This window comes from Camelus ferus, chromosome 8 (assembly GCF_009834535.1).
Source record: "Camelus ferus isolate YT-003-E chromosome 8, BCGSAC_Cfer_1.0, whole genome shotgun sequence".
Classification (NCBI taxonomy): domain Eukaryota; kingdom Metazoa; phylum Chordata; class Mammalia; order Artiodactyla; family Camelidae; genus Camelus; species Camelus ferus.
The window spans coordinates 35,346,327-35,367,640 of NC_045703.1; the positions used below are offsets into that span (position 1 = coordinate 35,346,327).

Consider the following 21,314-nt stretch of genomic DNA (forward strand, 5'->3'; position numbering starts at 1 on the left):
TCATGCAACCAGAATAGAGTCAATACTTGACTTTTTGACATTTGTAGCCCCTCACCCATGAGGTAAATAGCAAGGAGCAGTGGATCTGTTCATGCACCTTTTATGTGGCAGCTGTGAGGGTGAAGATTTTTCTCCTTTGTGTGGTTGCTTCCTTGATCATTATCATGTATTCAACCCAATCCCATCATTGCCCAAAGTCCCCAAGGGAGCCTAGACTGCCCTGAGGAGCTGACACAAGGAAGGATCTGGCTCCAGTTTAATCATTTATAGCATTGGATTCTAACTAAATGTTAATGAAGTACAAAATGTGTGCTGGGACACTGTGAGGTTTGAGGAGAGGCAAAAGGGCAAGCTGAGCTACTGAGGCTGGACTTGAGCATGGAGAGTAACCTCAGGAGGAGGCCGCTGCTACTTGGAGGTGAGGCAAGTGCCAGGGCCTTTGTACTTATAGCTACTTGAGTAGGATTTTGGTCAAGAGCATTAGGTTAGTTTAATCCGTTTTGGAGTTTGGAATATTTTTATTACAAATATAAAATGTCACAGAAGCAACTTAAATGTCCATCGACAGATGAATGGATAAGGAAGATGTGGTGTACACACACAACACACACACACACACACACACACACACACGATGGAATACTACTCAGTCATTAAAAAGAATGAAATAATGCCATTTGCAGCAACATGGATGGACCTAGAGATGATCATATTAAATGAAGTAAGTCAGAGAGAGAAAGACAAATATCATATGGTATCACTTATATGTGATATCTAAAAAATGACCTTATTTACAAACCAGAAATAGACTCACAGACATAGAAACAAACTATGGTTACCAAAGCAGGGAGGAGAGATAAATTAGGAGTTTGAGATTAACATTTATACTCTACTATATATAAAATAGATAAATGACAAGAACTTACTGTATATAGCACTAAATATAAATAGGGAACTATATTTAATATCTTATAATAACATATAATAGAAAATAATCTGAAAAAGAATATATAAATGTATGACTGTATACATATGTATAACTGAATCGCTTTGCTGTACACCTGAAACTAACACAACATTGTAAATCAACTATACTTCAATTAAAAAAACAAATATAAAATGTTTTATTTGAGTCTGGAAAAAACCCCTGCTTTTAGGCAGCTTCAAATAATATTTTCAATGTTCAGTTTGTTAAAATTGAGCTCTGCAGAAAAAATGCTTGTCTAGCTATAAGAGAGATCATATGCTAAATTTTGCTACTCCAGTAAAGATGATAGACAATATTAAAATTTATTAACAAACTATTATGTGCTGGATACTTTGCACATGATTTACATTTAAAATCTCACAAGCATACTCACAAGCATACTGGGAAGGGGGTATTATTGTTTCCACTTTTTATGAATAACACTAAATTTCAAAAAAGTTAAGCCACAGGTAAGAGATAGAGCTTAAATCTGGACATAATTGCTGCCTCAGGTTGATGTATCCTCAAGTGTTCATTTAATCTTTAAAAAAGTTTCCTCATTTGTACTATTAGAGTGTTGGATTAGTACATGTCAGAGTTTCTTTCAATTCTGTTATCCTAAATCTCAAGGCCAGTGGCACATGAATTCCCAGTGAGCTGGCTTCGTGGTGCACTCCAGGGAGTTGATGTCTGTCTCCAAGCTTTCTGGCCTCTGTCTGAGCCCCTGGCCTCTCTTCCTTTCTGCACAGCTTTTTCACCTTTGGTTTCTAGATATTTGAGACAGTTATGTTCAAACTGTGCTTCTAGTTTACTGTATCAATGAGATCCACTTCTTATTTTATTTCCTTAGTTAAAAATGACAACTGATAAAGAAGAAATTTTCAGCAGTGGAAAGTTCAGAAAAGACAGAATAATCGCTAAACTTTAACTTTTATATCTTCTAGAGTACCTCTTTCTTTTTGACCAGCCATCATTTCGTAGTTTCAGATTTCCTGGCCCTACAGTCATACCAATGCCAGAGAAAAATCTTTGAAAGTTTTAAATTGTAATGAAAACTGAAGTTAAACTGGGGAAAATGAATTAATTCACCTAATCACATTATCTACAGCATTTCAAAAGTAGGATAAAGTATCAACTCAGATGATAATGAATGATTTTGCTTAAGAACAATACATCAAAATATACACATCCTTTGGCAGAGCACATAATCTATAAAATGAGTACTGGTTGCACTGTAACAATATTTGATTCTTAGATTTTTAACATAAAGGGATGTGTTCTGCAGTAATGACTGCTGGTGGGATTGAGACGATTTCTCCTGGAGGTTTTGTTGGTATTTGTGCCATGGAAGGACACATGAGGGCTAGTAATTAATGCTTTTAAAAAGCCTTGCTTCCTTAAACAGCTGACTAACTATGAATGGGTTTCACTGACTCTGTGTTTGAAGTAAAGCAGTTAAAGAAATATATGGTTACAAATATACAGTTACAAACTAGTGTTTGATCAATTTCCATGTTCTTTGGAGTGGAGGTCCTAGAAGACACAGCTTCTCTCCCTACCTTCCCCCCAAGACATAAGCTAGTTTTCCCAACCACTGGTGAGTTTTGTTTCAAGTCAAGACTTTCCTTGATTATATCTCTCCACTCTTTCCACTTTTTTTTTCAATGACATTTTATTTTATTTGAAACACTTAAAGGAGATAAAATAAGTGGTAATTCTGGAAGAATTGGACTCAGGGACTGGGAGTAGCAGCTCTCACATGCCACATCGTGCCTACAGCCATCACCTGAGAGCATCAAGGAACACAAAACCCTTGCTCTAAAGGAGTGATGCTCATTAAGATTGCCTGGGCAGCATTTAAAAAGTTCTGATGCCTGGGCCTTATTCCCAGAGATTACGATTTAACTGGTCAAAATGGGGGCATGGGCATCAGGATTTTGTAGGGGGAAAGCTGTGAGTGATTCTATAGGAGCAGTAAGGATTGACAACCATTACCCTGGGGCATCACTGAGAGGTCAGAGCCAGTCTGGACAAGATCCTACTTCTAACACCAACTAAGAGTCACACTAAGCAGGGATGACCCAGAGCATGGCTGGGCTTCCCAGTGTCTCTGAATCCTTAGGCACTGACAGATCTTGCTTTACCCTTTGGGATTTTGTTTCTCAGAATACTTCCTCAACAGTTTTCATCTCCTGGTAAGGAATTTCATTGTAAATAGTTAAATGAACAAAATGCTCCCAACAGTATTGCTATTTTCAATCCACACACTTAGGATTGTTTCATAAGTCAGTCTCTCGTGCACGTCATCCAAATAAGTTAAGCAATAGAAATAAAACCAAGAATCTCCAATGGAAACTTAGGACAGCCTAGATTTTCATGTACTGAGATATCTGGAAGGTTGAAATATTCTCCTGGAACATCTTTGGTAATAGTGCTGAGGAAATGAGACGCCTAGATAAAGCCAGATTTCCTGTAAGACCTGGTCATAAGCAGAAGTGGAAGATGGGCATTCTTAGGTAAGGGGAGATAACTTGCAGAATTTACTGAAAATTGAGCCTTAAGAGGTATTTTTCTCTGTGACTAAAGAAAAATGTTACACAAATGGAGTCATAATAAACGTTTAAGGGTAACTTTCCTGCAGGTGCCTTACCTTTCTACTGTAAATCTGCCCTAAGTAATTGGTGTGGTCTTCTGGGTTGTACCTAGTTAGTCTGCAGAAGCCACAGACTTGTGGTTATGCACACAAGCTTTTCCACAAAAGAAAACTTCCTCTACTTCTCTTCTTTCACCCCTCCCAGAGGTACAAAGGGGAATAGATCAAACTTGTGGGTGTTTATATAAGGCCGTTCTTGCCTACTCAGAGGGGAGAATTAAGCCTAATTGGTTGTTTGTTTAAACAAGTTTCTCATTTTAAATAATTCGTCTGTCATATTTCTGCATCAAATAATAAGAATTTTGAAAAAATTTTATGTGCTCCTTTTACTGATAATATTCATAATTTTTTTTAAATATTGTGAACTTTCAGACTATAAAGGGGTTTTTCTTTCTATTTTTTTCCACTCCCATCTTCCCTGCTTAAAAATGTTAATAAGTAGGAAAATGGCCTGACATTCAGCTAACTGTGAGGCCAGCCTCCTCAGGAATGCTGTGTGGTGCTGTGCTGCGACTTCTGTGGAATTCAATCCCTGTCTATCAAGGGCTCCCACTTATTTTAATATCATACGTTGGAAAAAGTCAGGCAATTCAACGGGCCCCTACCACTAAACTGTGAGTTAGGCTTTGAAAAATAGTAATAGTGAAGAAAGGTGTTCTATTTAGGCTTAATCTGATTAGCCTCCACTGTTTGGTTGAAGGATGAAAGGAGGCAGTGATCCTAGGAAGATGCTGGCAATGAGGCCCGGACGGTGCTTCAGCCCTGGGACTCGCCCCTGCCTGCTCTGCGCTGACAACCGCTCTCTGACCTGGTCTCCAGTCGCCACCCGGCTGGTTGTGAACCTGACCCTCCGGGTCTGCCCAGACTCTTCGGATTAACGCCGAGCGTGCCACTTGGCTTCGCTCCACCCTTTCAGCTCCCTACACGGGTCACAAGTGTGGAATGCCTGGCTCCCAAATGCAACCTAGACTCTTAAGGGCTCTACCATTCCAGGACCTGTTTCCCACTTCAACCTTTTGGGTGCGGGTGGGAAGCCCGTACCATAATGGTAGAGTCTCAAACATCTGTTCACGAATTATTCTAATGTAAAACAGTGGCAAGATGCCTAAACATTTTAGGATGGGGGCGGGGTTGTCTTTGTAACTAACAGAGTCACAGCAGTCGGCTGTCTGATGGAGGGGAAATGAGTGGGAGCCACCCTGCACCCTCTCCCCCTTCCCACCCCGCAGTGTGGGGATTCCTGGCAGGTTATCTTGATACAGCTTTGAGTTGCCTGAGGCGGAGTAGACTTCAGCTGAGTGGATGTTGGTCTCCACTAGTGTGTGTGGGGGGAGCACAGAACGGGGAGGCTGAGCCAGGGCATATTACCATCTGGTGCTGCGGCCCACTCGGCGGGGGTCGTCGTGTGCTCCCAGCCCCGAGGCGGTGAAGGCACCACGAACGAGCTACCTTTTGAGAGGAACATCACAGCAAAAAACCAGTCCTCCACCGTAGGGAGAGATTTCAGCAAAGGGCAAGCATTGCCCAGCAATAAAAATGTCCCAAGTCTCCCTCCGTTTTATGCCGTTCGGTCTGCATTTCTTGGGCTTCCCCTTAAAGTAAGTTGTGCATAAGAGGAAGGTGTGGGTGTGGGTGTGGGTGGGTGTGTGAGCGCTGTCGGGGGAGGGTGTGGGAATGGAGGCAACTTTAAAATTGATTTAAATTTTCATCCTGGTACAAGAAAAAAAATGTTCAAAGAACAGAAAAAAGCATCCCCATTTTGTGCGCCAATTATGACGTCAACACAGTCTGCGAGTCGTGCGTGGTACTGGGTGCAGTCTATTTAGGCTTATGCTCACAACTGTGAAATATGGTGACTTCTAGGGAAAGTATCTCTTTTAAAAATGTGCACGGTGAGACACTGAGAATCAGAAAAAAAAAGGAGAGAAAGTAAACACAGAAGCATAAGGAACAAAACTGTTTGCTTTGTCTTGTTCTTAAGAAAAAAGAAAACAAAACAAACCCCTAAGATACAGTGATGTCTGTGACTTGAAAAGTGGTTCAAGTTCATTTCACCTGGGCTGTTTTCCTATTCACATAAAAAAAAAAAAATCAGGTCATCTCTGGTAACATTCTCTGAAAAAACACAAAATGCCAAGAGAAAGAACTGCAAAAGATTTAGAAAAAGAGAAACAAAAGTCCCATAGGATTAGAGGACCCAAACAAACTTGTTTTTTCTTTTTATAACAAACTTTTATGATTGGTTCCTTTGTAAGAAATTCAAAAGAAAAACAATATTATCTGTTGTAGTACAACATCATTTTTCTTAGGAGAATTTGGTTATCTCCCTTCTACCAAAACATCCCTCTGACTTTCCTGTTCTGAGAAATGTCTGCCCAACTCTGGCTAATGGTCTAAGATGTTTACTTTCAACCAACAATGCAGTTTCACTTGGACTGCTTCCTAGGGGAAACATCTGCTTTTTGGAAAGGTTTGCTTACTTGATTATTACCTGCAAAATGCGTAACAATGATAATTCTCTACTTCAATACCTTATAGTTAGCATGCTAAACGGAGCCAGCTACACTATTCTGTACAGGGATTTTAGCCTCTGGACCACAGGAAAACAAACACCAGCATCAGTAAGATGAATAAAGTGAGCAGAAGTTTCATGGGTAAAGTAAGGCCTATCAATTACTGCTACTGATACTAACTACTATATAAAAAATAGACAACAAGGACCTACTGTACAGCACAGAGAACCAGCTGCAATATCTTACAACAAGTTACAATAGAAAAGAATTAGAAAAAGAATATACATGTGTGTACGTGAATCACTATGCTGTACACCAGAAATTAACACAACATTGTAAATCAACTATACTTCAATAAAAAAAAAGTCATGCCAAAAATAAAATACTGCTACTAATTTCCTAGAAAGGAAGAACAAAGTCTTTGCCAATTATTTTACCCCAGTTTGGGAAATCTCAGGATGTTTTTCATACCCAAATCCTCTTCCTGAGGGGTTCCCTATGATGGCCATGCTCTGTGTCTCGTTACCCTGTTGTTTGGCCACAGGTAATGGACTAGGATGGGCATCTGAGAGCATAGATGGTCAGTCCATAGTCTGGCTATGGGCCTGGAAGTAGCTTAGCATGAAAGCTCTACCCAGAGGAGGGGTAGGGATTGACTGCACAGGCTACAGACTCTCTTTTTGGGAATATGAATATGAGACACACAGAGAGAGTCACAGTTTGGGTGATTGGGCAGAAGACAAAAAAATACCTGGAGAAAAGACAGTAAGCAGAAATCACAAGGCAGCAAAAACTGGGAGGCAGCAGAATTACTGAGGTGAAGAGAAGATAAAGAGAAGAAAGCTATTAGTACGTAGCTGTAAGAGCATGATAATCAGAGAGTGGTTGAGTCACCAAAGTGGCCCAAGACAGAAGTAACGAACCATAAATGTCACCTGCTGGGATTACAAGATGCAGTGAATTTCTGTTCTTCCGTGAGGTCCAGCTGTTGTGTCCCAGAAAGTCCTTACAATAAACCCCTTTGACCTGCATAATCCAAATGCGAGCAACATAAAGGAGTCTACCTAACACAATTTGGCTCCATGGTAAGTTTCAGGATACATTTCACATATTTTCCATAATAAATAAAAATGACATTTAAACAATCAAGTTTGTCTTCTAGCTTCTCTTAATAATAAAACTTACCATAAGTGTGTTTGGAAAGCATGAGATATATTTTTGTGTAACTAAGGAGATGTTCTTTAGATCTCAGACCAGAGAAAGGTACAATTGTATTTTCTATTTGCCCTCATAATAAACTGGAAGAGATATGTGCCCACTAAGTAACTTAAGTGAAATATAATATTTGATGATTTGATTATCTATTTAACGTTTGCATTTTGTAATCAGAGTTGACATCAGTGTAGCAAGAATGAATCTTCCTCTTCTCCTGAAACTGTCTACACTCATATAAGTCATGGAAAAAAATAAACGTTTCAATAAAATTATAAAGATGAGTTCACTGTCTATTATTTAATGATGGTCAGTTATTTTCCTGTCCAGGGTCCTATTGTAGTTCAAATCTTGTTATTGCTGATTTGTTATTGTGAGCAACCGGACACTTTTGGAGCATTGGATTTTTCACTGTAGCAAATATTGCTTGAAATAAGGAGATTTTGCAGGTAGTGAGAATGAGGTGAGAGGGGAAGGGGTAGGAGTCTTTGCTTTGGAGATGAGTGTGGATCACTGCCCTCTTCTGGACAGAACAGGAGGAGCGACAGTGTGTCGATGTTAAAAAATCTTCAAATATTTTCTAAATTCACTTCAACAATGTTTAATGAATGTCTACAATGTGCTGGTTTGTCGTGGCACGGTGGGCCAAACCCCAGGAATGCCTGAAATTGTTCCTCCCTTTGAAAAGCTTACAGACGTGATGGGGAGATGAAATTTCCCAGAAATGAACTATAACTTCACTGGATAATACAAGAAAGTATTAAGTCAAATTTTATGTGTATTTTTGTAACTCGAGAAAATTTTATATTATTTCCGTTCTTCTTCTTAAAACATTTTTGCTTCACATGGATGGAGGATAGAAATACATACAAAAGAAGCTGGTCAGCAGCAAATTCTTGGAAGAGCAACAGGCACAAAACGCATTGTATGTGTTGTATGTCTCAGAGTGACTGAAACACTCAACTAAAATGCAGACTTACGTTGCTCTATTTTCATAATAAAGATGTTCTCAGTAAGGTTGATCATGAGTTCCCTTACCTTTCTAAGATTGTCCTGCTATGTTCACTTACTCATTTTGACTCTGCAAGTCCTGCCTCCAGCAATGCAAAGTACGTGTCACCTTTTGGCCCATGAAGACCTATGGACATTCCAGAAAACGAACCTGGTTTCTGTAAAACCTATGAGATGCTTATACAGCAAAGGAGTCAGCCTCAAGAACCTGCTATACCTTTCACTGGGTGGCAGCTGATGTTCTATCTGCCTTTGTGTCTTGCGTCTCCCTTCCTTGGACTTCCAGAGAAGCAAGCGTAAGTTATTGGCCAGCTGTATTCCAGGGTTTTTGGCCCACAATGTCATTTAGTAGCACTTAATGATAGTAATAAAATAGAGTAGATTTAATAGTTGTGTGGGAGAGAACATATATTTTGTTAAAGAGAAATTCATAGGAAAAAAAACAGTGTTCAGGGAACTATATTCAATTTCTTGTAATACCATATAGTGGAAAAGAATCTGAAAAGAAAAAATACATATGTACGTATGTGTGTAACTGAACTGCTTTGTTGTATACCTGAAACTAACATTATAAATCAACTATACTTCAAGTAAAAAAATAAAATAAAAAACCAAACAAAAACCAACCAACCAAACAAAAGAAGCAGTGGCTATATTTCATAAATTTCAGTGTTCAACAGGAAGTCTTTACTTCAGAAGAAAAGTTTTCATATAGAAAATTGTGGTTTCAGTCTATTCTGCATTTCAGTTGCAGGATGTTGGTCCCACCCTGCTAAGCTGCACTTAGAGGCAAGACTAGTTCCTGTGTGGGCAAGCAGTTTGGGTGGGGTCAAACGTAAGGCCATGGAAGTAAAAAGTGGCCCTAGAAATGTAAGGAACAGTCACAGTGGCTCATGCCTCTGTGCTGGTTGTCGGATTATTGCCTCTCAGCTCCAAACCCACTCTTCATTGCCTGGCTTGTGATGCTGGAGGTAGATCTTACACACATGGCTCCTTTGCCAGGAGAAGATTGTGTAGGGACACAGCTGAAAGAAGGGACTTCTCTTCCTTGGTTTTCTCCTGTCAGATATGGTGGCTGGCAGTGCATGGGACACCCAGTGGCACTCACTTCCCAGCTGGCTGGTTCCAGCCCATGGTTCCCTCACTGCCAGCCTCGGCCCACTTATACCCCCGTGGGGGTTTCCTGTTTACGGTTTTGATCCTTAATTCCCTGCCCACCAGTCTCAGCCTGGCAACCAAGAGGCCTTTTCTCCCATCCATGGGCTACAAGCATAGGTCTCCGAAGATACTTGAACTCCAGCCCTGGGAAGAGGGCCCGCTTCAAAATGTGTTCCTCCTTTGGGTATTCTCTCTCAGCACTACGGTATTCTTTAGCACATTTTTCCTTTCTTAGTAGCCTGTGCCTTGTAAATAATTAATAATGTTCTATATTAAACCTTTCTTGTTGGAATGATTATGTGGTTTCTGTCTCCTGACTAGCCCCTCACTAATTCACCTTCTAAGCTGTGGCACACCCCTCAGAAAATGTCTAATAAAGTTAGATTTGGATGTCCCTGCTGAAAAATTAAATCAGTGCTTCTGTGTACAGATCTGTATTGGAAATTGCAATTCTATGGCTGTGGAGCTGCCACCATTCTAAAGTGACTCCGGAGTGTTAGGCTTCAAAATATTTGAATTACTTGAGTAGAATCAGCCTTGGCAGCTTTGTGAATTCAGATCAGAAGCAGGATAAAAGAAACATGACCAGCAAATGTAATTTGCTGGAATCCTGTACAGACTCAACCCTAATCTTAAACAGACCACTTTATTGAAATAAAAATGATTTATTACTTGGGAAAAAATCCCTCTGCCATTTAGATTCCTCTCTGGATTATATTCCTAAATCTTTTGCCTTGGAATTTATGTTTATAACATCCTCCATTTAGATTTTCTTCCCTGCTTTTAGACATCTTCATTTATATTGTCTCCTATGAACATTTTCTTTCAATTATTTCATTGATTTTATATCACTCACCAGGAAAAAAATCATTGCTCACATCATTTAATTATAGTAAAATTTCAACTTATTCTGTTAAAAGGAAAAGATCTCATTTTTGCTTTCCAGAATTTCCAACAAGCACAATATATTGGGTTCTAATTTTTTAACCTAAGAATCAGAATTTCAAGTTTTAGGGGTTTTTTTTTTCTGTTTTTAATGTATTTTATATCATATTTTTTCTCTGTTTAAAAACTTCACGTTCTAGTGACAGCACCAATGATCTGATGTTTATACTGAAAACTGATAAATTTCCTGTCTACCCCTTGGAGCAACCATCATAATTGACATGGTTGACCTGATGGTAAAAAGCTTTCCCAGCTTTGATGAACAGAGCTTGTACCCAGCCAAGCAGTTGTAAACACTGTCAGTAACTGGCAGGAATGGCTGCTCTAAGGGATGCTTTGGAAGATACAACCAACACACTGAGCTATTTACGATTATAGCTCTGTGTCCAGAGTTTAGCTCGGGAAAGCAACACCTGAAAATCAGAACTACCAGTGAAAGAGGTCTCATTTGGCAGATAAGGAAATCGAGGTTTGGACAGGCTAAATGACTTGCTCAGGGTCACACACCAGGAATGTGGCTGAGCAGCATGTGGACTCAGATTTTAATCTCTACTACATTAGACTTGATTAGACTATTGCTCTGAATCTGATGAGGATCAGAGCTTCTCCTGTTTAAATTACTTTTAAAAGGTAACATTATAATACTTCTTGTCAAGCCTACCCTTTTGGATAATCTTGATTTAAATGATCAAGTTTAGCTCTAATTAGCTTCTCCTAATAATAAAACTTTTATCATAAATGTGTTTGGAAACCAAGAAATATATTTTTGTGTAACTAAGGAGGTTGTTTTTTTAGACCTTAGACCAGAGAGAAGTACGATTGTATTTTCTACTTGCTCTTATAATAAATAAAGAGATTTATGCCTGTTAAGTTACAGTTCAACTCTCTAATATTTCATTACTACAATTAAAATCAGCTATGGTAACTGTACTGCAAAATCCACATTCTCATTTTTGATCAGAACAATGATTATAATAGGAGAAAATCTTCAAAGGTATATTTTTAAAAAACAATTTTTGGAAAAAGCACTGGAATAAGGTGAGAAGAGTTAAATTCTAACTTGACTTTCTACTATGTGTGGTGACATCATCTAAATCTCATTGACATCATCAGTAAAATGGGGTTGATGACAGATGCCCTTTTCACTTCACAGGGCTCTGGTAATGGAAAAATAGATAATAGGTGGGAACTACTTTGAGCTTTTCTGAAGAAAGGCGCTGTATTACTCACGTTTCTAAATACCATATGCTGCAACATATCATGTTATGATGCTGCTGACAATCTGTATAAAATGTCTTATTTAAAATCTGAAGTTGTGCTTTGAGGCAATAACCACAAAAAGTAGACTTGTATATGACAGAATCACATTTAAAAATGGATACATTTTAATGTTGCAGGAAGATGACTTTAGAAATAGCCTATCTCTTTTTTTGTGTGTAAAATGTAAAGCTGGCAAATATTTATTGGATGAGTGAGGTTGCTTTTCATCCCAGTAGATGGCACAATTTCAGGTCCAAAGCCTGTCAAAAGAATTTGTTTTAAGCCTAGTGATAGAGTGACCGTCTGTCTGCCTTTTGGAAAAGGCAAAATGAGGAAAACAAGAGAGAGGGGAATGTTATTAATGCCTGAAGTCACATAGCTGAACCCTTTCAGAGGCAGAGGAGGGTAGGCAGGGCATAAAGTCAGGAGACCTGTTCCTCCCGCAGTCTTTCACTGGCGAGCCCTTGGGAGTCACTTCACTCAGATGGGCATATGTTCCCTCATCTAGTCAGCCCCTTTCAGATACATCCTCTTTCTCTGTTTCCCTCTCTTTCCTTCTCGAACCAGGACAGTGATCATGAGTTCTGTGGAAGCCACGGTATGTAGGTATACAGTAGGCACCGGGGAAGGATGGTAATGGTGTTCTGTGTAAGTGCGTGGTCTGAGAGGGCAGCCAAACAAAAGTCACACCGTGGGGGTCTGTCCTGATTCTGCTGTGCTCCTCGCGCAGCGTGTGACTCTGCAAACTTCCTCTGGCCTTGCCCCACTTCTCCACAACATACAGCTCTGGTTCATTATACACCTGCGTCCTCTGAGGAGAGTTTACAGGCATTAATGACATAATGCCGCCGAAGGCCAGACCTTCTAATGAAAGCTACTAATTATAAGCAAAGCGTTAGTGGGTGAGTGTGTAACTAGAGTCTGACCTGTCATCTGTGTGAAATTGCTCCTGAACTGGGTGACATCATTTTGCTGCAGAAGTGAAAATGCTTAAGAGGGAAGCAGTCAGGCCTTTGAAGGAAAGTGCAAAGGCCAGCGAGACAACCCCTCTGCCCAAGAGAAGGGCGAGGGTGACAGAATGTTCTCTTCACCAGTAAGAAAAGTCTTGCATAAGAGTGTGAGTGGATCTGGGTCTTTTCCCTGTTCACGGACAATAGGAGGAGCAGACAATTCACATGACATCAGAAAAGTGAAAAACGATACGAAAACTTTAGAAAAAAAGATTTTTGGAAAGTGTTCGCTGTAACATGTTCTTTACACCAAGCAGACCTGTTTCTTTAAAGCTTCTTTTTATTGTGATAAGTAGCATGAGATCTACCCTTCTGACACATTTTTAAGTGTACATTATTGTTAACTATAGGGACACTGCTGTACCATAAACCTCCAGGGCCCATTCACCTTGCTGGACTGAAACTTTATGCCTGCTGATTAGTAACTTTCCATGTCCCCTCCCCACCCAGGCCTTGGCAACCGTCATTCCACTCTGTGAGTCTCTGAATCTGACTATTTTAAGTACCTCACATGGGTGGAATCGTGCAGTATTTGTCATTCTGTGACTGGCTTCAACCATGTTGTTGCCTATTGCAGGATTTCCTTCTTTTTAAAGACTGGGTAATATGCCATTGTATGTGTAGACCACGTTTTCTTTATCTAGTCATCTGTTGACTAAGTTTCAGGTTGTTTTCACATCTTGGCTACAGTGAACAGTGCTATGTTGAATATATAGGAGTGCTTATATCTTCTCAAGATCCTGATTTTCTTTTGGATAAATATCCATAAGTGGGATTGGTAGATCATATGGTAATTCTATTTTTAACTTTTTGAGGAACTTCCTGACTCTTTTCCGCAGTGGCTGCACCAATTTACAATCCCACCAGCAGTGGGATTCCATTTCTCCATTTCCCCAGCAACAATTCTGTTTTTTTCTAATGGCCACATTGAAAATTGTGAGGTGACATCTTATTGTGGTTTTGGTTAGCATTTCCCTGATGATTAGTGACTTTGAGCATTTTTTCATATATCTGTTGGCCATTTGTATTTCTTCTTTGGAGAAATGTCTATTCAAACTCTTAACCTATTTCTTAATCAGGTTATTAGTTTTTCCTTAAATAGAGTTATAGGGTTCCTTATATATTTTGGAGATTAACTCCTTATCAGATCAATGGTTTGCAGATGTTTTCTCCCATTCAATAGGTTGCCTTTTCACTCTGTTGTTTATTGTGCAGATGCATTCTATTTTGTTGCAATCTCATTTGTTTATTTTATTTTTGTTGCCTATGCTTTTGGTGTCGTATCTATGAAATCACTGCCAAGACCAATGTCATGAAGCTTTCCCCCTACAGTTTGGGGTCTTATGTTTAAGTTTTTAATCCATTTGAGTTGATTTTTGTGTCTGGCGTGAGACAAGGGTCCAAGTCCATTCTTTTGCATATTTTCTTAGCACCATTTGTTGATGAGACTATCCTTTCCCCATTGACAGACTCAGTGGTGAAGCTGTCCTCTAAGATCAGGAGCAGGTAAGAATGCCTACCCTCGTCACTTCTACTCAACATAGTGCTGGGAGTCCAGGCCAGAGCAATTAGGCAAGAAAAAGAAAACCCATCCGAACTGGAAAGGAAGAAGCACAATTCTCTCTTTTCGCACATGATGTGATCTTAGATATGGAAAACCCTAAAGAATACACACACGCATGTGCTCGCGCTCACACACACGCACACACACTGTTAGAACTGATAAATGATTTCAGCAATCTTGCAGGACACGAAGTCAGAATACAAAATCAGTAGTGTTTCTTTACACTAACAGTGAACTACTCCCTTCCCCACCAAAACTCCTGAACAATTCCATTTACAAGAGCATCAAAAATGGATAACATTCCGAGGAATAAACTTAACTAAGGAGGTGAAAGGCTTGTATGCTGAAAACTACAAAATGCTGATGAAAGAAATGAAATAAGATATGAAAAAAATAGCATGTCATTCCATATTCATGAATTGGAAGACTTATTGTTAAAATGTCCATACCACTCAAAGTGATATACTGATGCAGTACAATCCTTATCAAAATCCCAATGGCATTTTAACACAACCACCTACATTTGTATACTTCAAACATTTGCTTCCCATTAAAACAAAGATTATTCTTGTAGTATTGCCCATAGAATTAGTTTAGTGAAAAATTATTTCATTTTTCAAACTACTGCTTCAGAATCTCAGTTATATTCTATATCTGTATACAAGAATATACTCCTTAGTTACATTAAAGATGGAAAGAGAATTTTTAAACTTGTTTTTGATGTAGTAAACTTATTACACTAGGACTGGAAGACCTGGATTTCACTCTCAACTACATGATTCACTAGCCATGAAATATCAAAAGTAATAATAACAATAAGTGAGAAAAATCTTTCACTTGGATTGCATTTTTGAATGTACAAAATTTCCTTCCCCATAGTATTCAACTTTTATCATATTCTTTCTGGGACTCGGTTTTCTTATCTGGAAAATGGGAACAATAACTCTTACTCTGCCTAATTCACAGAGCTACTGTAAGAATGAAAGACAAAAAATATGTACAACTGCATTTAGAATCATAAGGCATTATGTAGTAATAGTTCTACATAGTGCATGGGAAGGGTCAGTATTTCAATGTATAATAATATTGAAGATCAGGAGAGAAAAGAAGAATGAGACTGGCTTAACTGGTCAGTTGTGAGAGGCTGGAGGCAGTATACTGGACCCCATAAATATCTCATGGTCATGCATGCCTCTTAGGTTTCCCACAAATGAACAACACTAGGTTAATAACCACAGGTAAGCAGGTTAAATGAATTCCACCTAAAGATGCATTTCCCAATCTTATCTTATATCTAAGAAATTCAAGCTGGTGCTGGATGATTCAAAGTTGCTTCTCTCATGTAAGAGCTGTGAAAGTTCTTAGAGCACAGATAGTTACAGGAAGCTTAACTCTTCTCTGGGGAAAACATTGCTCCAGGAATGAAATGGCTACAACAATATTCTCTGAGATAACCAAAGATTACCTCCTTTCATGAGCTAGAAATAATGATACAAAGAAATTGGTTTGGGGTATGCATGTTATAAGGTTGTCTTTCATAACCCCTTCTGTTTGCCTTCTCAAAACATTTTTCCCAGGGTGGGACATACATTCCACACATACCATGTGGTCAGAAAAATCAATAGACATTTAAAAGCTTGGAAGCATTTATCTCTGTTCACAGTAGCTTTATCTCTGGGCTGAAATAAAATGCTTTTCATTCAGAATCTCCTGTCTTAGCACCTAAAAACAAATACAGATGGAACTTGTTCAATCAGAGCAGAAAACCACCAAACTCAGGACAAATCAGAGATTCCTGAAACATATTGCCAGAGCTAAAAGTGCATTTACCTGGGCAATTATGTCTGTAATTTCTGAATAACTATGGCATCTTCTCACACATGACCGAGCCAGAAAGTCTTCTATCAGCCGTGTTCCAATACCGTATCCCCTGCAAAGGAAGGAAAGAGTGTGCTCTGAAAATATGTGAGTAATCAGTAAAGTCTATCACTGTTTAAGAATGGATTCATCTGTTTAGCACTTGCACAAACAAATGACAAAGTAAACCTAACTTGAAAATTCAAGTGGAGACTTGGCACTTGTTATGTGTCCCACAGACCACAGAAGCAGAGAACAACCCACCCAGGAAATATTAACTAGTCTCCTGCAAGCAGAAAACGTCTGAGGAGTCAAGGCTGGCCCAAACTTGACAATGTAAATTAAAGTTAAAGGAGATAGGTGTTTGTAGCCTTGTGCTTCCCATTGGCAACTAACTTTCTCATCATTAGCTGTTGTCAGAAACAGAATGAGGTTCTGGCTAACTTGTTGTCTACTACAGGTGTGCTACCTGGATGCTCGTTTTCCTCTTGGCATAGTTATCATGGTAGGAGAGCAGGCATGTCTGGGATGTGCTCTCGAAAGAGGGAAAGAAGGAAATGGAGAAATCAATTTTTGTTGCCAGTGCAAGTTTCAGCCATTAGAACGCTGAAGTTTGGTGAAAACAAAAACAAAATAGCGAAGTTCAGAAAATTCATTTTTTATTCCAGGGAAACTGAATCAGTGGAACTTGGGAGGAGGTATTTGTATTATGTGTTAGCTCCACCCCACAGCAAACAGCTTGAGTAGCACTCAAAGTACAATTCTGAAAGCATTGTATTGAGATGTGACAACACAACGGAGCAGACACCTTTACAAGGCAGCTAAGAACTTTCAATCTAGTCAAGGAAATAAGACCTTGATGGCGGAAATAAAAAGAAAGAAGACTGCTTTTGCTAAATCACTGGCATAAAATTGGTCTTTTAATCTCACAGCTACATGTACTTGTGAAACAATTTGAATGGAGCAACAGAAGGCCCAACAAGATAAAAGACACCACAGTTTGGAAGGGCAGTATTTGCTTCATAGGGTCTAAAGTGGTGAGTGGAGGGATATTTGGTGACCCAGGGAACGGGGGGAGATGGATGTCAGAGTGCTTATTAATTTACTAAATCTATGAGATTATTCAATAATATTTCTGAGTGGATAGAAATATTCAATTGAGCTTACTTGCCTTTCACGAAAGACACTTTGTGAGTCTAGCCAGAAAGTTCACACTGAAAAGCCTTTTAAAGAACAGAACGTATACTTTATAGAAATAGTTGCACCAGGATTAAAAAAAAATGTTTCCAGTGTTTTATAATTATTATGCATATCTGTAGGCTCGGCCCCTGGGAACGGTGATGGGAAGGCAGAATTTTGTGGTCAGTGCAATATATATGCATACACACGCACACATACATATCTTGCTTTGGTCAAAGGGTATGTTTCTGCAAAGTAGATTTGTATCTATCAAATTAAAAATGTAAGATGCTCTCAGCAGAAGCTATTAAAGAACTCCAAATGTGAATTATTGTTTTTCTTAAGACAAAGCTTTTCTACAGCCTCTCAAAATATATTCTTTACCTAATATTTCATTCGTATTCGCTAAAATGTGAACCCAAGTAACTAACCAAAGGGTTTTTTTTAGTCAAATAAATGATTCTTTTCATTTTATGCTGCTGTTCCACAAAGCCATGCAAATTTAACCTAACATAAATAAAATAATGTAACTTGTGAAAATGCTTTATCATATGTTTAAGAGTGACCTAAATATAAAATGGCTTAAGAAGCTCCCACTGTTACAGTTTAACTGAGGAAGTACCCCTGGATAAGAAGAAATGAAAAAAAAAAGAAAAAAAAGAAAAAAAGGAAAAAAAAGGTATGTGAACCAAAATAAAAATAAATATAGGACAATGAAAAATAACTTTCCAGTAAAAAAGGATAAACATAGAGAGGAAACCAAGGGTTTTAAAAAAAATCTTTCAAGCTTTCCTCAATGTTGTCTTATTTCTGTATTCCAATTGAGAATACAATGAAACTTTTTAAAAAGCTATAAAACGCTTAACTAAGCTGAATGTTCCCTTCAACCTGTCTAACTAGTACAGGTACAAATCTTCTAACTAGTACAAGTTTTCCAGGTATTGCTCTGTTAGAGTCCTTTTCAGGACCCATAATTAAGATATTCAAAATATACTGGCAAATATTTTATTTTTAGGAGGTAATATGATGATCATACAATTTTTCTGAAAACTAAAGGCTGAGTTTGTACAGGAGAAATATCCATAAATAAAGGAAAATGGGCTTTATTTTAAAAGGAAGGAACGGGTTTCTCCATTTAATATATTTTTAAGTAAAGCATAGTAATGGTAAAAGTGTTCAAATAATAAACACACTTTGCAGGAAACAGTAAATCTACCTTCTTCCCATAATCCCCTGCCTCCCGGTTTTCTCGGGCAATTACCATTAGTATTTTTTCTTGTTTTCATATCCTTCCAGAGATGGTCCATGCTTGTGTAAGCTCGTGTTTACATTGGAAGAAACTGTGTTAGAACAGAAGACCTCCGAAAAGAATCAAATTTGATGATCCACCATATTGTTTAAAGAACAACTTCAGTTTTACGACATCCTTTGCTTATAGGCGACTAGCAAAGAAATGATTTCTAATGAAAAAGAAAACACTGCATGACTGACATTCCTGAAATAAAAGTCCCCTCGTATTACTTTATATTTTATGGCAACCCAAATGGCAGTTGTCAGAAATTTAAGATGTGATTCATTGAAATAGAAGAGGAGCTGGTGAAATGCAGCAAGAAAAGTGGAAAGAGGAGGGCAACACACAGAGGTTGTTAAGAAACAACTATGTTACTATGTTCCACAAGAATGGAAGACTTTTACTCACATTGTATCTAAGTATTTATTCACATCTTCATCTTTTTCATAATCCTTACAGAGTTGGGCAACCAGAGCTCCATAGGTGAGGACAAAGAGATCTTTGTTCTGAGGAAAAAGGGATAGTTTTATGTTATAGGCAAAGTGATGAACAATATACTGCTCTTTTTTTTTTTTTTTTTTTACAAAATTATCTAGTTGGAAGTAACCTTTGAGATCATCTGTTTATTTTTTCCACACTCCCCCCCACCTAATTACTACAACAATTTTCAATTTTGAGAACACACTGTACCCATATTTGGATACATTGCTCACAGGCAAAGAGCAGTGAAATTTCTTAACATGAGAACATCATTCTACACATTTGCTTGTATTATATAACTTGCAATGCATCTTTATGGAGGAAGTTTTTTAAAATACTAATTGCTGATATAAATTCTTATTGTTCTAGAATGGCCTTTGGTATATGCTGACCATGTTTTCAGTTGGAAGGAATAATTGCATGAGATGTCTCGTGAGTCTGCACAATCCCTTATGAGGGGGAGGGTATAAATCAGTGGTAGAGCACAAGTTTAGCATGCACGAGGTTCTGGGTTCAATCCCCAGTACCTCCATTAAAAATAAATAAGTAATCCATTTGCAGCAACATGGATGGACCTGGAGATCATTATTCTAAGTGAAGTAAGCCAGAAAGAGAAAGAAACATACCATATGATATCACTCATATGTGGAATCTAAACAAAACAAAACACACCACACAAATGAACTTATTTATAAAACGGAAACAGCCTTAAAGACATAGAAAACAAACTTATGGTTACCAGGGGTGAGTGGGAAGGGATAAACTGGGAGATAGAGATTTGCAGATACTAACTGCTATATATAACATAGGTAAACAACAAGTTTTTTCTGTATAGCACAGGGAACTATATTCAATCTGTAGTAACCTATAATGAAAAAGAATATGAAAACGAATACATGTATGTATATGTATGACTGAAACATTATGCTGTACACCAGAAATTGACACAACTTTGTAAACTGACTATACTTCAATAAAAAAAGAAGCAATAAAAAAATAAGTAAACCTAATTACCTCCCTCTCAGAAAAACCCACAAACAAAAAAATATGTAATACAATAAAAAAAAAATTGAAAAAAAAATTCCTAATGGGTTCCAGATCAGCCAAGGAGACCATCAGGCTGAATCCAACTATAGCAACAAATTTGTGAGTTTTTTCTTTATACTTAGAGAAAAAAGGAGAATTTGCACTTTCCACATGGATCTCCAAAATATGTCCATTTTCAGAGTGAATTAAAGATGAAAATTAAAACTGAGGATAATTTAGGTCTGGTTTAGCATAGATATGTTGAAAATATGGAAAAGAGAAAGAGCAAAGCTCAATCAATCCTTTTAAGAGCCTCACAGTTTTGCATCTTATGTTGAATACCAAGAGAAGAGGACATTACAGATAATTTGTTCCAATGCTCTCTGTCCTACTGAAGAGGAAATGAGGCTTCAGGAGGAGTGGGTGACTTGCCCAGCTAGCGACTGACAGAGCCAGAGTGGAGGGCGACCGCAGGCTCCCTCTGACAGCAACTATCTCCGAGGTGCACAAAAGAGAGCACTGTTTGGAGCAGAGGTGAATGGGAGATGGGGTAGGGAGGGGTACCACTGTTGAACATAATCTTATTTTATGCTTAATCTTGTAATCTCATGAAATGTGGATTCCAGGTTAGAAGAGGTGTCCTGACCTCTGGGCCCAGGTATCTTGGGTAGCCTAACACGGGGTGGAGGGAAGGTAAGGCCTGATAATATGTATTTAATTGTTTTTTTCTTAAATCATGAGCAGAAATAGCTCAGAAAACCAATAAAATAGTTCACTTAACAAAAGTGACTCCTATAAAATGTTACATAATTTTGATATAAATACTTCTAAAATTGGCCCAATACCACTAGTACCCACTTTCTTATGTATGGGTTTGTGTCATGACAGATATGTTTTTTTAATTGGGTAGACTATGTATTATAACTAAATAAATTTTAAGTAAACAGAATCTAAATAGTATGTGGCACATATGGACATTGTTTTGAAAAAGATAAATCAAAATGTCATAAATGTGTACAGTATATACATTAAATACATTACTTGACATTACATTAAGGACTAATATACACAATTCAGGTATGGGAAAATAATGAGAGCATTAATAGTCTTACTAGGAAACCAGGAATGTAAAGCAAGTGATTTGAACCAAAAAAATTGTTAAACAAAGCACTGAAGGGTTATCATGTA

General features: G+C 38.2%; 1 protein-coding gene across 1 annotated transcript in view; it reads right to left on the bottom strand.

The window, feature by feature from the left end:
* The window catches only part of TRAPPC3L (trafficking protein particle complex 3 like), a 42,042-nt gene that overhangs the window by 18,868 nt on the left and 1,860 nt on the right, over nt 1-21,314 (bottom strand). The window contains exons 2-3 of the mRNA XM_032484751.1: nt 19,029-19,126; nt 16,124-16,223 (exon numbers count right to left, since the gene is read on the bottom strand). Of these exons, the coding sequence (XP_032340642.1) occupies nt 16,124-16,223; nt 19,029-19,126 (198 nt within the window). The remainder of the gene's footprint in view (nt 1-16,123; nt 16,224-19,028; nt 19,127-21,314) is intronic.